Source organism: Schistocerca serialis, chromosome 10 (assembly GCF_023864345.2).
Source record: "Schistocerca serialis cubense isolate TAMUIC-IGC-003099 chromosome 10, iqSchSeri2.2, whole genome shotgun sequence".
In the NCBI taxonomy this organism is placed as follows: Eukaryota; Metazoa; Arthropoda; class Insecta; order Orthoptera; family Acrididae; genus Schistocerca; species Schistocerca serialis.
Window position 1 is genome coordinate 249,739,389 of NC_064647.1, and position 14,770 is coordinate 249,754,158.

The 14,770-nt window shown below is 40.8% G+C and overlaps 1 protein-coding gene across 5 annotated transcripts in view; it reads right to left on the minus strand.

Annotated features, from left to right (window-relative positions):
• LOC126424778 (uncharacterized) overlaps nt 1-14,770 on the minus strand; it is a 124,868-nt gene that overhangs the window by 25,957 nt on the left and 84,141 nt on the right. For all 5 annotated transcript variants that reach the window (XM_050087539.1, XM_050087538.1, XM_050087542.1 and 2 more), the window contains exons 12-13: nt 13,109-13,157; nt 3,435-3,529 (exon numbers count right to left, since the gene is read on the minus strand). In XM_050087539.1, coding sequence (XP_049943496.1) covers nt 3,435-3,529; nt 13,109-13,157 — 144 coding nt within the window. The remainder of the gene's footprint in view (nt 1-3,434; nt 3,530-13,108; nt 13,158-14,770) is intronic.

Here is a 14,770-nt window from a genome sequence, read left to right on the forward strand (position 1 = left end):
ACAAAAGCAAGCCATGCCTCGAGCGGCGACAGGACGTAAACACTCATTATCAGAATGCGACAAACAATGCATGACACAGTACAGTACTGCATTTTCAGCTTAGAGTGACATAAACACCTATAACAAAGAGAACAGCACTTATCAGATCAAAGAAAAATAAGCAATCGATTCAAACCAGATGAAGCACGTGAAAAAGGAAGGGTACTCATATAAATACGGACGGAGCGCCTGACGCATAGCAAAGGCTAACTGGTAAAGCTTAACTGCGAAGCTTACGACTTGAACCAAACTACCGTAGCTGTATCGTCATTCATTCGACCTAAATTGTGTCTCATATTACAATGGACCAACTTTGTTTCGATTTGGAGGTGCGGCCTAAAACTTTTCTCTCCCTTTGAATGTAGAGTCTCAAATTTCAGGTGCGGCTTAGATTCAGGAAATTTTTTTTCCCCTTGATTTCGAGTCTCATTTTTCAGGTGCAGCTTAGATTCGAGTAAATACGGTACGCACGATCACATTCAAAACACATGGATACACAGTGTCCAATGGAGCCTCTCATCTCCCTCATGTTATAGTGGGCAATGTCCCAGTTGCAGCGTAACTCCATATACCATTAGTGGGTGTCCTGAAGAGACACAGTCTGTGTGTGCCGCAATTCTACAGATAAAATACACCCAAAAACTTTCAGACAAAAAGAAATCAAGCACCAAATGGTTGACAATAACAACAGTTATAAAGAATGTGTGTGTGTGGGGGGGGGGGGGGGGGGGCTGAAGGTGGAGCACGTTTTGTTTTACGACCAATTTCGGCAACCCTTTTTGTGAATTTTGGTGTTATTTTCTCATGGCTTATTTTTTAAGTACTGCACTGTCTGTTATTTAGTTTTGGCTTACTTTATTGTTTTCAGTGTTAATTAAAATTTACCTACAAGTCACTAATATACAGAGAATATTACTCAGCACTTTTTGCAGGGAATTCTGGGAGCATAACTACACTATTACTACCTAACATATGGAAAGCAGGGGTGGGGTGGGAGTTGGGGCAGGGATGGAGGTGGGCAACATACACTGAATTTTAACAGTATACCACACCATGTTTATACAAGGGCGATGTACTTGAGGACAATATTATGGAAATGGAAGAGGATGTAGATGAAGATGAAATGGGAGATAAGATACTGCGTGAAGAGTTTGACAGAGCAGTGAAAGACCTGAGTCGAAACAAGGCCCCGGGAGTAGACAACATTCCATTAGAACTACTGATGGCCTTGGGAGAGCCAGTCATGACAAAACTCTACCATCTGGTGAGCAAGATGTATGAGACAGGTGAAATACCCTCAGACTGCAAAATACTAACGCGAATTCTTTACAGACGAATGGAAAAACTGGTAGAAGCGGACCTCGGGGAAGATCAGTTTGGATTCCGTAGAAATTTAGGAACACGTGAGGCAATACTAACCTTACGACTTACCTTAGAAGAAAGATTAAGAAAAGGCAAACTTACGTTTCTAGCATTTGTAGACTTAGAGAAAGCTTTTGACAATGTTAACTGGAATACTCTCTTTCAAATTCTGAAGGTGGAAGGGGTAAAATACAGGGAGCGAAAGGCTATTTACAATTTGTACAGAAACCAGATGGCAGTTATAAGAGTCGAGGGGCATGAAAGGGAAGCAGTGGTTGGGAAAGGAGTGAGACAGGGTTGTAGCCTCTCCCCGATGTTATTCAATCTGTATATTGAGCAAGCAGCAAAGGAAACAAAAGAAAAATTCAGAATAGGTATTAAAATTCATGGAGAAGAAGTAAAAACTTTGAGGTTCGCCGATGACATTGTAATTCTGTCAGAGCCCGCAAAGGACTTGGAAGAGCAGTTGAACGGAATGGACAGTGTCTTGAAAGGAGGATATAAGATGCACATCAACAAAAGCAAAACGAGGATAATGGAATGTAGTCAAATTAAATCGGGTGATGCTGAGGGAATTAGATTAGGAAATGAGACACTTAAAGTAGTAAAGGAGTTTTGCTATTTAGGGAGTAAAATAACTGATGATGGTCGAAGTAGAGAGGATATAAAATGAAGACTGGCAATGGCAAGGAAATCGTTTCTGAAGAAGAGAAATTTGTTAACATCGAGTATAGATTTAAGTGTCAGGAAGTCGTTTCTGAAAGTATTTGTATGGAGTGTAGCCATGTATGGAAGTGAAACATGGACGATAACTAGTTTGGACAAGAAGAGAATAGAAGCTTTCGAAATGTGGTGCTACAGAAGAATGCTGAAGATAAGGTGGGTAGATCACGTAACTAATGAAGAGGTATTGAATAGGATTGGGGAGAAGAGAAGCTTGTGGCACAACTTGACTAGAAGAAGGGATCGGTTGGTAGGACATGTTTTGAGGCATCAAGGGATCACAAATTTAGCATTGGAGGGCAGCGTGGCGGGTAAAAATCGTAGAGGGAGACCAAGAGATCAATACACTAAGCAGATTCAGAAGGATGTAGGTTGCAGTAAGTACTGGGAGATGAAGAAGCTTGCACAGGATAGAGTAGCATGGAGAGCTGCATCAAACCAGTCTCAGGACTGAAGACCACAACAACAACAACCACACCATGATGATGCAGAATGTAGTGTCTGCCACTGGAATTGGCTGGCCATTTCTGTGACATTTTCATGCATATTATATGAAGCTGTAAGGAAACAGATTGTTCTTCTTTCAATCTTTATTTGCTCTACCCATCCTATCCGGTACAGATCCCAGACTGTCAAGCAATATTCAAGCATTGATCTGACAAGTTACATCTCTTGTGGGTGGATTACATATACAGAGGATTCTTCCAATGACTCCCAGTCTATCATCTGCCTTACGTGGCATTATCTTTGGCGGCAATCTATATTAATGTCAGGCATGGCCAGCAACACTTTACGTTTCACTTTTAAAATTACAAACTATGGCCATACCCTACCAATGTGCGTTGTTATTGGCTCAGGGAGGCACATTATAGCACGGTCACTATGATTTTCACTCGAAACCCATTTGGTAACATCTGCCGAATGATGGTTACGCACGTGGTGCACGGTGAAAAAATATTTGTGTGCAGGCTCTATGATGTGCAGTACTGAAGCCCCACAAATAGAACTCTTTATATCAAATGGAAATTATTGTATAGTGGATCCATTTTGTAAACAGATCAGATCTGGGCTCAGTGCAACATTAACAGTTTCTAAACACAAAATGTTTAGAGAGGAAATAGCCTAAAAGTCCAAACAAATCAGCACCACCACCACCATCACAATGAAATGTGCACAAAAGCATTGCTTCCAATCTTTACCATTTCTGAAGCAGAACAGATCATTGAGCAATGTCACTCCATTATTTCCCTCAATATTGTTCTAGTTAAAAACTCTGAAGCACAAGACACAAAATAGACAGAATAACGTACCTCATTCTGTCCCGATGTGGTTGTATCACCATTATGCAGATGAGCAGGCTCTGGCTGGGCAACTAAAGTGTCATCAGATGCACTTGCGTCAACACCTACAAAAAATTTACACAAATCTGAGGTCAGCAAATATACTAGGGACAAAACCAATTTCTGAAAAGACGAAAATCTGACTTCATGGTTTTTAAATACATATTTATTCCATATTCCAGCACACAAACCAGCTAATAACAGACACCAGGAGTTTTAACTGGTTATCTAGATCATGGAAAAAGAGTGAGGCAACCGCACACTCATAGTACAATGACGGGACAAAAGTCGTGGGATAGCGATATGCACACACACAGATGGCAGTAGTGTCACATGCACAAGGAAAAAAATAACACTTCACTGGCATAGCTGTCATTTGCACTCAGTTGATCCATGCGGAAAGGTTTCTGATCTGATTATGGCTGCAAGACATGAATTAACAGCCTTTGAGTGTGGAATAGTAGATGGAGCTAGAACATTCCATTTTGGAAATAGTTAGGGAATTAAATATTCTAATATTTGTGTCAAGAGCAAGCGCGGCTTTAAAATAACGACGGTCAACATTTTTGGAACTGTTTGTATCTATAGATGTTTTCCGAATGGTTAGTAGTGTTTAGGCTGCGCCTTGGAACGTCCGTAAACTGCATGTAGTAGCGGTTTGGGGGCGTGGCTTCTACATAGTACTGCTCTTTATGGGCGAGCCGAAGGCTCAGAGCTTGCAGCCTAAGGGTGGCATACCAACCACCACACGTTTTTCACGGTCCACTATCTATGTAATAAAGGAATGTAGAGTGGCCGAAACTTCGCTATCCAATCTCTGTCTCTGCACATCTCTACTACGCTTTGATGCGTCATTAATCGATGTTTAGTATTATTGTTTTGATAATGTTTTACATAGTTGTTTTGTTTCCGCCATTGGCTATTTTATCTACATTTAGAATAAGTTTGCAAATATCCCGCCAGAGTGCACTAGACTACAGTAACATACCAGTACTGCCATCTAGCGAGAGTTTCATAAGTGATTAGAGGACAAAGCGCGCGAAATTTGTCCCCTTTACTTTACTTTCCTTGCTTGCTGATGCTGACTGCTTTTGTTGATATTTGCAAATTTATTTTTCGGAGTGTATTTTGCGAGATTTTAGTGAGTTTTACTTGCTTGTGAATGTCTTGTCCATTATAATTATCCGGGCTGTTATGCCGTGGTCGGTTGACGAATTCTGTGTCGATTCCCAACGTTTCGTCTCTGACTGTGGGAGACATCTTCAAGGGGGTCCATAGCTCAATGGAAGGTCCAACACACCCACTGGCTCGCTACTGATTGCCGCTAAATTCCGTGTCCGCGTGCTTGATTGAATGGCATAGTGGCACAGCCGGAGGACATATTGGTCAGCTTCGATGTGGTATCGCTGTTTACCATGGTTCCACTTAATGATGTATTGGAACAGCTGGATCGAATTTTTCCTGCCGATATTTCAGAACTGTTTAAGTGTTGTTTGACGACCACATACTTCAAGTGGAATGAACAGTTTTATGAGCAAACGGATGACGTGGCTATGGAAAGCCCCCTAAGTCCCGCAATTGCAAACTTCTTTATGGAGAAATTCAAAGAACAGGCCTTAGGTACTGCCAGCAAGAAACCAAATGTATGGTTCCGATACGTGGATGACACGTTTGTGCTGTGGAGACATGGTAGGGAGGAACTAAGCCGGTTCCACGACCATCTGAACAGTATAAACTCGAGAATTCAGTTTACAATGGAGGAGGAGGTAGACGGCAAGTTACATTTCCTCGATGTGCTTGTTTTTAGAAACGAAAATGGTAGTTTGGGCCACTCAGTATACTGCAAACCCACGCACACGGACCGTTATTTACACCGGGATTCGGACCACCACCCACAACAGAAGCGGGGTGTTATCAAGACGTTAGCGGACAGAGCTAGAAATATTTGTGAACCTGAGTTGCTCGACACTGAGATGCACTAATGAAGAATGGATATTCGTCCGCCGAAATAAAACGTGCGTTGAGGCACCCATGCAGAAATCATACTGACGTACAGGCTACTGCAAAATCTAAGGTTTTCCTGCCGTTTGTTAAAAATGTAACGGAAAGAATAGGGAGGATCTTGACGAAGCGGAATATTACCGTAATTTACAAGCCTACCAGGAAGATACAGGAATACCTTAAGCCTGCCAAGGACGCTCGCAAACCACTGGAAAAAGCTGGAGTGCATAGGATCCCATGCAGCTGTGGTGATGTTTATGTGGGTACCACTAAAAGAACTGTTTCTAAACGTTTGGAAGAGCATAAGGGAAATTGCAGAAGAGGAGAAACAGAACGATCAGCTGTTGCGGAGCATGCTTTCCAGCCAGGGAACTACAATATTCGTTTCGAGGAGACGCAAGTACTAATGGCCACAAGCGGATATTACGAAAGGCTCTACAGGGAGGCAATCAAAATCGCTAAACACCCTAATAATTTCAACCGTAAGGAGGAGGGTGTGAAATTAAATGGCATATGGATGCCGGTGTTAAAGAAGATGTGTACCACCCACCCACTACTGGGTGATGGCAACGGCGATCGACAGCAACGGACAGCGGTCAATTGCACTGACGTTTTCAAAACACGTGACGTCACGCCGCGGAGTGGGAGCGCGCGGACACGGAATTTAGCAGCAGTCAGTAGCGAGCCAGTGGGTGTATTGGACCTTCCATCGAGCTACGGACCCTCTTGAAGATGTCTCCCGCAGTCGGAGACGAAATGTTGGGAATCGACACAGAATTCGTCAATCAACCACGGCATAACAGCCCGGATAATTATAATGGACATGATATTTCCGGCCGTGAAAGTCTACATTTTAGTATTGTGAATGTCTGCGATGCACCGCGAGTATGAAACCAGCGCAATATGAATTCAGTGCGCAATTTAATAGGTAAAACTTGGAACACGGCCACAGGATGAAAGTGAAAGAACTTGGTGCACCCAGACCCGATCTAATGATCAATCAAGAACAGAAACAGTGCAAATCTAGGCAAGGATACAAACGCAGTTTTAACAGAGCAATGTATGATGCAGCTGAGTGGTTGTGTGGTTGTGAAGTGAAAAATGCATTTTTCTGTTTCACCTGTCTTCTTACAAATAGTACTGATAGTGCCTGGACTGAAACTGGTATCACTGACTTAAAGAATTTTCACTCAAAGGTGAAAAAACATAATTCCAGCGAAAACAATAAATAGCTTCATTGAGTTTTCGATGCTAGAGAAAGTGGACATTATGTGCCAATTAGACAGTGCTTACCGCCGTAATATAAAGATATATAATGAAAATGTATCAAAAAAATCGGTATATTCTGGGTAAACTGATAGACTGTATTAAATTTTGCGGCAAATTCGAGCTTGCCTTAAGGGGCCATGACGAAACAGAAGATTCCAAAAACCCAGGAATTTTTCGAGGATTAGTCAGTCTTATGGCAGAACTGGACTGCGTCTTGAAGCAGCACATTGAGAAATCAGAAAACCGTGTTTTCTTAGGCCTCTCGAAAACAATTCAAAATGAACTCCTGGAATCAATTCATAAAGTATGCCTCAATCTCATCAGGAGTGAACTGTCGAAGGCATTCTTTCTCGCAGTAGAAGTTGATGAAACTACTGACTGTGCAAATTTGTCACAATTAGTCCTAATAATTCGCTATGAGATACTGGGACAAATAAATGAAAGATTTATTTCCTTTGTACGCCCAAAAAGTCACAGTGCAGACGATGTAACTGCAGCTGTTCTCTGCGAGCTAGAGATAATGAATGTACAGGAAACACCTGAAAAACTGATAGCTCAGTGTTATGACAGTCCTCCTGTTATGAGTGGCCATAAAAGTGGAGTTCAAACTAGAATTAGAGAAATGTACAGGAATGGTCACTTTATTCACTGTTACGGCCATCAGTTAAATTTAATTGTTGAACGTTGTGTGACGGGCAATAAACAAGTGCGGATCTTCTTTAGCAACTTGGAAGGAATTTCCACCTTTTTTCCCGGTCTTCTAGGCGTACAGCCATTCTTGACGATGTAGTGAAGAAGCGTATTCCTACCTGTCCTCAGTCCATCAGATGGAATTTTAAATCACGGAGCGTAACCACTGTGTACAAATACCAAAAGGAAATTGTTGAGTGCCTAGAAAGAATTATTGATGATGATGCCAGTGATTACAAGACAATAAACAAGGCCACGGGACTGAAGGGTTTCCTGCAAGACGAAGATTTCCTCTTCTGGTTAAATTTTTTTAATACAGTCATGCCTCATTGTGACATTCTCTTTAATCAATTGCAGCATAGGAAGATTGATGCAGTGAAAACTGTTGAATATGTATCACACTTTGCAGATTCTGTCCAGCAAATTAGGGCCTCACTTGAAACTATCACTGGGGACAGTGGGGACTGCAAAACGGGGATGTTTCACAGAATCAAGAATAGTATGTGCACGAAACATTTGCGACCTCATCACAACTCAGATCAGAGAACGATTCAGTTTCAATGATCACTTATCGGTTGCACAGCTGTTTGATTCATCGTTGTTTGCAAAACATCAAACTATTTTTCCCTTAAAATAGTTGTTAATTTGTTCAATTCAGTCTTCAGATCTACGTCATGAGCTGAATGTGTTGTACAGCTGAAAAGATTTTATGAAGGCTTCAGGTGCTTTGACCTTGTTGAACTTTCTTTACGGTAACAATCTGGCTAAAGCTTTTCCTGAAGTATGACGACCGGAGAGGCAGAACGCTGCTTCTCTACGTTAACGCGAGTGAAAACATTCATGTGCAACACTATGAATGAGGACAGACTTCGTGCGCCTGCAATGTGTTCCTTAGAAAAAGAATTACTGAATCCGCCAAATTTCAATGAAATGGTCGTAGACCAGTTTGCTCCACAGAAGGGGAGACGAGCTGACTTCGTCTATATACAAATGAATTGAGGTAGGCTAAGCAAAAGTGCATTCATAATTGATAAGAGGTAATTTCTTTATATGAAGTCCTACTTAGCCTATTAAGTGAAGTGATTAAAAAAGGGTAGTGTCATGTTTGGCCAGTCATAAAGGTGATGACATTTTCCGAAACGAATCACTTTTGGTGCCGGTACAGTGTGTTGCACTACAGTGTCACATTTTGTGTACTTTAGCACAACAAACCGTACTAAAAATTACGTATTTTGGAGAGATCTTTAGTGCATTATTTCACATAAATGCATATTTTCATAATACACAATAAATACGAACTGTTTGCTTCTCAAACATGTGAATTAATATGGCAGTTGCACGGATTGCTCATGCCACCCAATCACAGCACAAGACCTGTGACGTCACGAAAACATCACAGTATCGTCGTGCGAACTCGTAAACTTCGGGCTTTGGAGGTAAACCACAATAAATGCCTTAAGTTTAGAACTGAAAACACCAAAAATATTAAGCAGCCGCAAAGTTAACATTCACCGCATTAAAGATCTCTCCGAAATGCGTCTTTTCATATGATTTGCTGCAAAGTGTCAGAAAATGTAATGAGGACGTATGAAAACACTAACCAAAGATTTTAACTCGAAGTTAGTTTCTAATGATATTTAATACCTGATTATAGAAGATACAGTACGTAAAATTATGGACAGAGAGTGATCTGCCCACCCCCCTTCCTCTGAATTCTTAGTTGTTTGTGTCAGACTAATCTGTAGCGTAACTCGAGGTCTATGTTGGTTCCGATCGATAAATGCCGCAGCCTTCCCCAGTATAGAAACCACGAGCCGCGCCTGGTCAAGAGTGTGCCACAAATATCTAATTTCAGGCATTATTTCTCACCATGGGTAACGCAGCAGATGACAACCTTCCCTTAACGACCGAGATCGACAGCGTCTGTGTGGAGTTGTCAGTGCTAATACAGGGTGTCTACGTGGACAAGAAAAAAAAATTCTCGGATTTCCCGGTTAAAAACACAATTTCTCCCGGATGAAATTACGTATAAAGAGGGTGAATATACATCCGTGTTAAGTAACAGTATGCTTTCCCTCAGAGCTGTAAAACCCATCAGTCCTTTGAATCGTAAAGGTCTTATACCGGCAGAGGACGTAGCAGCACTTTAGGAAACGAAATCCAGGAAAAACAATGCGTTTGGAAAGTTGTTTGATGCAAGACAATATGCACAAAGTTTATTTTCGTATTGCGAAAGTATATACACAAATTCCACAAATTACAGCACGGTAGCTTCCGAACCTCTAAAATAGAGATTGCGTTGAGCGATGCACTTTTGTCAGCCAGTCATAGCTCAAGTCACGTGATCTCGCTAGCGAATGACGGCAGCTACTCAGAGCACGAGGCCTACGAGAAAGACAGTCCGCGGCGCGTACGTTACGAAGGTAGGCCGAGCTCGCTCAAATCAGCAAAGTGCGTTTCTACACCGGTTAACTCGTAAGTAGATGTGTATGTACGAACGAGAATTGCATCGTCTATTGGCATCCACTGTTATTAGTCCTATAATGATAGGAAGTCCGTACGCCTACTAACAGGCTCTAATTTGGCAATTAAAATCGTGCCAAAATGATTATCAGTTGCGTAGAAAAGTCGAGGTGTTCTGGCATGAAGAGGCTTGTGACATTGCTCACTAACACATTATGCACATCTTTTTGAAGGTCAATTACACTTTTTGCCATCGATTGCATAATTTTTTATCTATGAAAGAACAATGTTAAATATGAAAACTAACTTGAAGCTCGGTCTTTTTTTAGTGTGTGTTACATGTTAATTCATATCAAATACAAATGTGCCGGTAAAATTTTAAATAGTGGCATAAATGACTTATCTTCTGGGCCCGACATTTTTCAAATGGCTGATCCTCAAAGTGTTTTGTTTTGAATGAGAGTTATAACGCCCTGCGATTTAAGAAATTCACTGCACATTCTCACATGTAACATAAATCATCTTGCGTGGAAATTTAATTTGTAAGTAATGCATCTCAAGCCACTATTCGTAATATTTTCTGGTGATCTGTTAGAAATGTAAAGAATTGTGACGTGACGCACATCGAATGCACATTAGTTGTTATGGACGTACTGCATAATCTTCGACCTAAAGCCTTTGACACTTTTCGGTGCCGGCAAACTGGTCTGTGCATTGTGTGGATTACCCATTTCTATGCAACTACTAAACTTTTATTTTGGTGTTATTCTCTGATTTATGTTTCATTTCTGCAGTATTATTCAGCAGTAGTGGACTAAAGTTCTTTGTCAGCGTATCAGATCTTACGCGTCAAACCTACAAAACTTTAACTGAAATCTAAAACAATGAAAAATCCCGGAATTCTAAAAAATTCCCGGGTTTTTCCCGGATTTGTCCCGGATGAAAAAATTCCCGGGTTTTTCCCGGATCTCCCGGATGTCCCGGGCTGTATACACCCTGTAATAGACAAGTAACATTGTGTGAAATAACTGCAAAAATCAATATGGGACATACAGTGAATATATCCATTACGACAGTGCAGCGAAATTTGGTGTTAATGTGCTACAGCAGCATACGACCAACACGAGTGCCCTTGCTAACAGCGTTACACCACCTGCAGTGCCTCTCCATTGGACACTGGACGACTGGAAAACTGTGGCCTGATCAGATGAGTCCCAATTTCAATTAGTAAGAGCTTTTGGTAGGTTTCCAGCATGGTGCAGACCCCACAAAGCCAAGGACCCAAGTTGTCAAGAAGGCACTGTGTAAGCTGGTGGTGGCTCCGTAATAGTGTGGGCTGTGTTTATATGGAATGGATTGGGTCCTCCGGTCCAAATTAAGTGATCATTGATCATAGACTAGAAATGGATACGTTCAGCTACTTGGGGGTCATTTGCAGCTTTTCATGGACTTCACGTTCCCAAAGAAACGATGGAATTTTTATAGACAACAATGCACCATGTCACTGAGCCACAATTGATCGAGGTGGTTTGAACATTCTGGACAATTTGATTGAATGGTTTGGTCGTGCAGACTGCCTGACGTGAATCACATCAAACGTTTATGAGACACAACTGAGTGGTCAGTTCGTGCACAAAATCCCGCACCGGCAGACTTTTGTAATTACCTGTATGACACAACAGAGACAGCACGACTCAGTATTTCTGCAAGGGACTTGCAACAACTTGTCGAGTCCGTGCCACATCAAGCCGCTGCACTGCACTACGCAAAAGGAAGCCCAACGCGATATTATGGAGTATCCCGTGACTCTTGTCTCCTCAATGTATAAAAATGGAAGGTTTGTGTAAACATCATAACAGAATAATGTCACCGACAAAAAAACTGTTTATACCAAAATGTTATGCATTTCTGCTTCATAGATGCATCATGTGATTAATAATTACACACAAAGCTGGGAAACTCTCAAGGAATACTGACAAAACAATGAAGTGTTGGAACCTCTAATGTCACTTTACCACCTGCCACTCATACGGAAAATGAGTCAGTATCTTATGAGTATTATATGCTTTGAGAAGCAGATGCGAATAAAACCAGGAACTACTCAAAAAATCTGCAAACAAGCACAAATCACACAGCTACTTGAAAAGATTAAGATAAATAAGAAATACACATTAATAATATACCATTGGTGAAGTTTTGACATCTTCCCCAGGCATAGTGTGATTAACTGATCACTCTCAGATAATGTCTGTGACGATATAGCAGCACAAACACAAAATTCCACTGTGGTCAGTGTCAAACACATTCTGAGATGAAATTTCTTGGCAGATTAAAACAGTGAGCCAGACCGAGACTTTTGCCTTTCACAGGCAAGTGCTCTATCAACTGAGCTACCCAAGCACGACTCACGGCCCGTCCTAACAGCTTTACTTCTGCCGCCAGTACCTCATCTAGTACCTTCCAATATCCGTTCTTACAGAGCGCTGGTCTTACAAGTCTCACAAAAGAGCTTCTGTGAAATCTGGAAGGTAGAAGATGGGGTTGTGGTGGAAATAAAGCCATAATGTGGATCAAGGGTCTGCTTGCGTAGTTCAGCCAGTAGAGCAATTGCCCGCAAAAGGCAAACGTCCAGAGTATGCATTTTGGTCCAGCACCCAGTTTTAATCTGCCAGGTAGTTTCACATCACTGCATACTTGGCAGCGGAGTGAAAATTTCATTCCAACAGAGCTATTAGTGTTTCCACGAGCTTAAAAACCCCTAAAACCACTAATTTATTATAAATTACGCCCATTATTTTTCTTTTTGCACTTTTTGTTATATTTTTAATATCAATTTATTTCCTTTTTAATGATTATGATTATCAGCTTCTAGCAAAAGCTGAGATATTATGAAGCCTGCAGACTTCCTTGAAAGTCAATGAATAAAATTATTACCTGAAAAATACATACCAAATAAAATAAATGACGGGAGAAAAGTGATACAAAATTAAAAGGAAGCAAACTAAATCAAAAGTGCCCTTCCACAATTCACCACCCATTCACAATTTAGAGGCTGACTTTAGTCGACCCCTATCTATGTCTTAAAAACAAGGCACGTACTGAACCTAGATTTAAAAATTTCAGGCATCTGACGTTCCAGCCATAAAGTGTTTTGAGCAATGCAACATTTTGTTATTTTTCCTTTTACATTTTAAAGAAGAAAGAGGAAATGTTTTACTTACCTGTTTCAGTTTCACTGCTTGGCATTGCTTCCATCTCTGACAGAATTGTCTGAAAAAGCATTAAAGGACCTATTTTTATGTCTATAGAGTAATGAAAAGTCCTTGGTGGAATAGAAATAATGGAAGGGGTGAAGGTAACAACACCTTGTTCAGACAAATCCTCCTCCTACAGATTCAAAGGAGGGATCTTTCACTCCCCAGCAACACGCTCAGCCTCACTTACGTGCCTACCGATAATTTGACACCTCAGCTACATAACGAGTTGTTACCTTTACTCCTCCTATTATTTATAGTCTTCTGTTTCACAATTTTGGAGACAAGGTATCTAGTAGTAGTAAAATTCAAGTTAATGTTTCACAAGGATCACACTGCTATAAGATATATTTAAATTTCTGCAAGTCTGACAACAGCACAGCAGTCTATATTTGCAGCTGATGTTATACTGTTCAACCTATGGACTTCTAATATTTTTTCCCCCATCAACCCCAAATTTACCACTTCAATCTACAGAAATCGGCATTTTTGTCTGACGCACTTTTCTCAAAATTATATAATTTTTTTTATAAGAATTCTTTATAAATCTTATCTTACTATTTATCGAAGTGACTAGGAGAGAAGTCAACACAGTTTTATAAGTTTTTGTCGGTGTAGTACACCCGACACATCTAGACGCGAGTAATGGCGCTCCATGTTTCTGACACTCGTGCCGTGTGTCACTCTTCGTACTTGCTTTGCACATTACACAGTGTCTGGCACGATTTCTTCGTAGGATTGGGACGGGGTAGCTAAACCTAACAAAATTTGCCCAATGAGGGAAATATCAGACTGGAGCCGTCCACACCTACGGTAGTCTGGTAAAGTGACCTGATCTAATACATCCTCAGCCAGCTGAATTATAAACAGACTGAAACAAGATTTTTTTCCTTCTTACTTCATTTAGTATGACATATGAATTGAAAATACAAATGTCCATTAAGTAAAAGAATTTTTTCTTATATCCTTTGGCATATCTTCTCAGGAGAAGAAAAGATGACAACTGTGGTCCTGTATGTAAAATGCGTTCATTGAACTTTTGTAATGTGCAATTCCTTGGGACTTCTGGACTGGGGCTATCAGTTTTTCCTGTTGTGGTCATACTGACACCTGTACAGATAGTGAACTTGTGTGAAAAGGATACAAGTGTGGATCCAACTGTCCCTACTGCATCTGTGTCCCTCTCAGTGAGGGGAGATGTACTGTACGGCCACCAACCAAATGAGGCTGCATGAGGTCCTTAACAGGAGTTTCACCGATCAGTGTTTGTTTATTGTTCGGCTCAGGTTTTTTTCGTATAAATATCAAATTCTGAACAGTGGTTCACAAATTTTGAAGAACTTTCTGAAAAATGCCCCTATTTGGTGATTGGATTGGATATAGCAGTCTACCTCTAAATTTCATGAGGCTTTTATCAAATGCAACATCATCATCTGGGAAATAAACACTTTGGAAATTTTGTTTCATATGGCCAGTGCAATAGGTTGCAACTTGCTCAGACAGTTTGCAGAATCAGCATTTTCATTATTTAAAAAACGAAGGAACCTAGAAATATGCAAGAATCTACATAGCACAGCGTCAGAAAAGAAAGGAGTACAAATTGAATTTTTTAAGGACCATTATGACTGA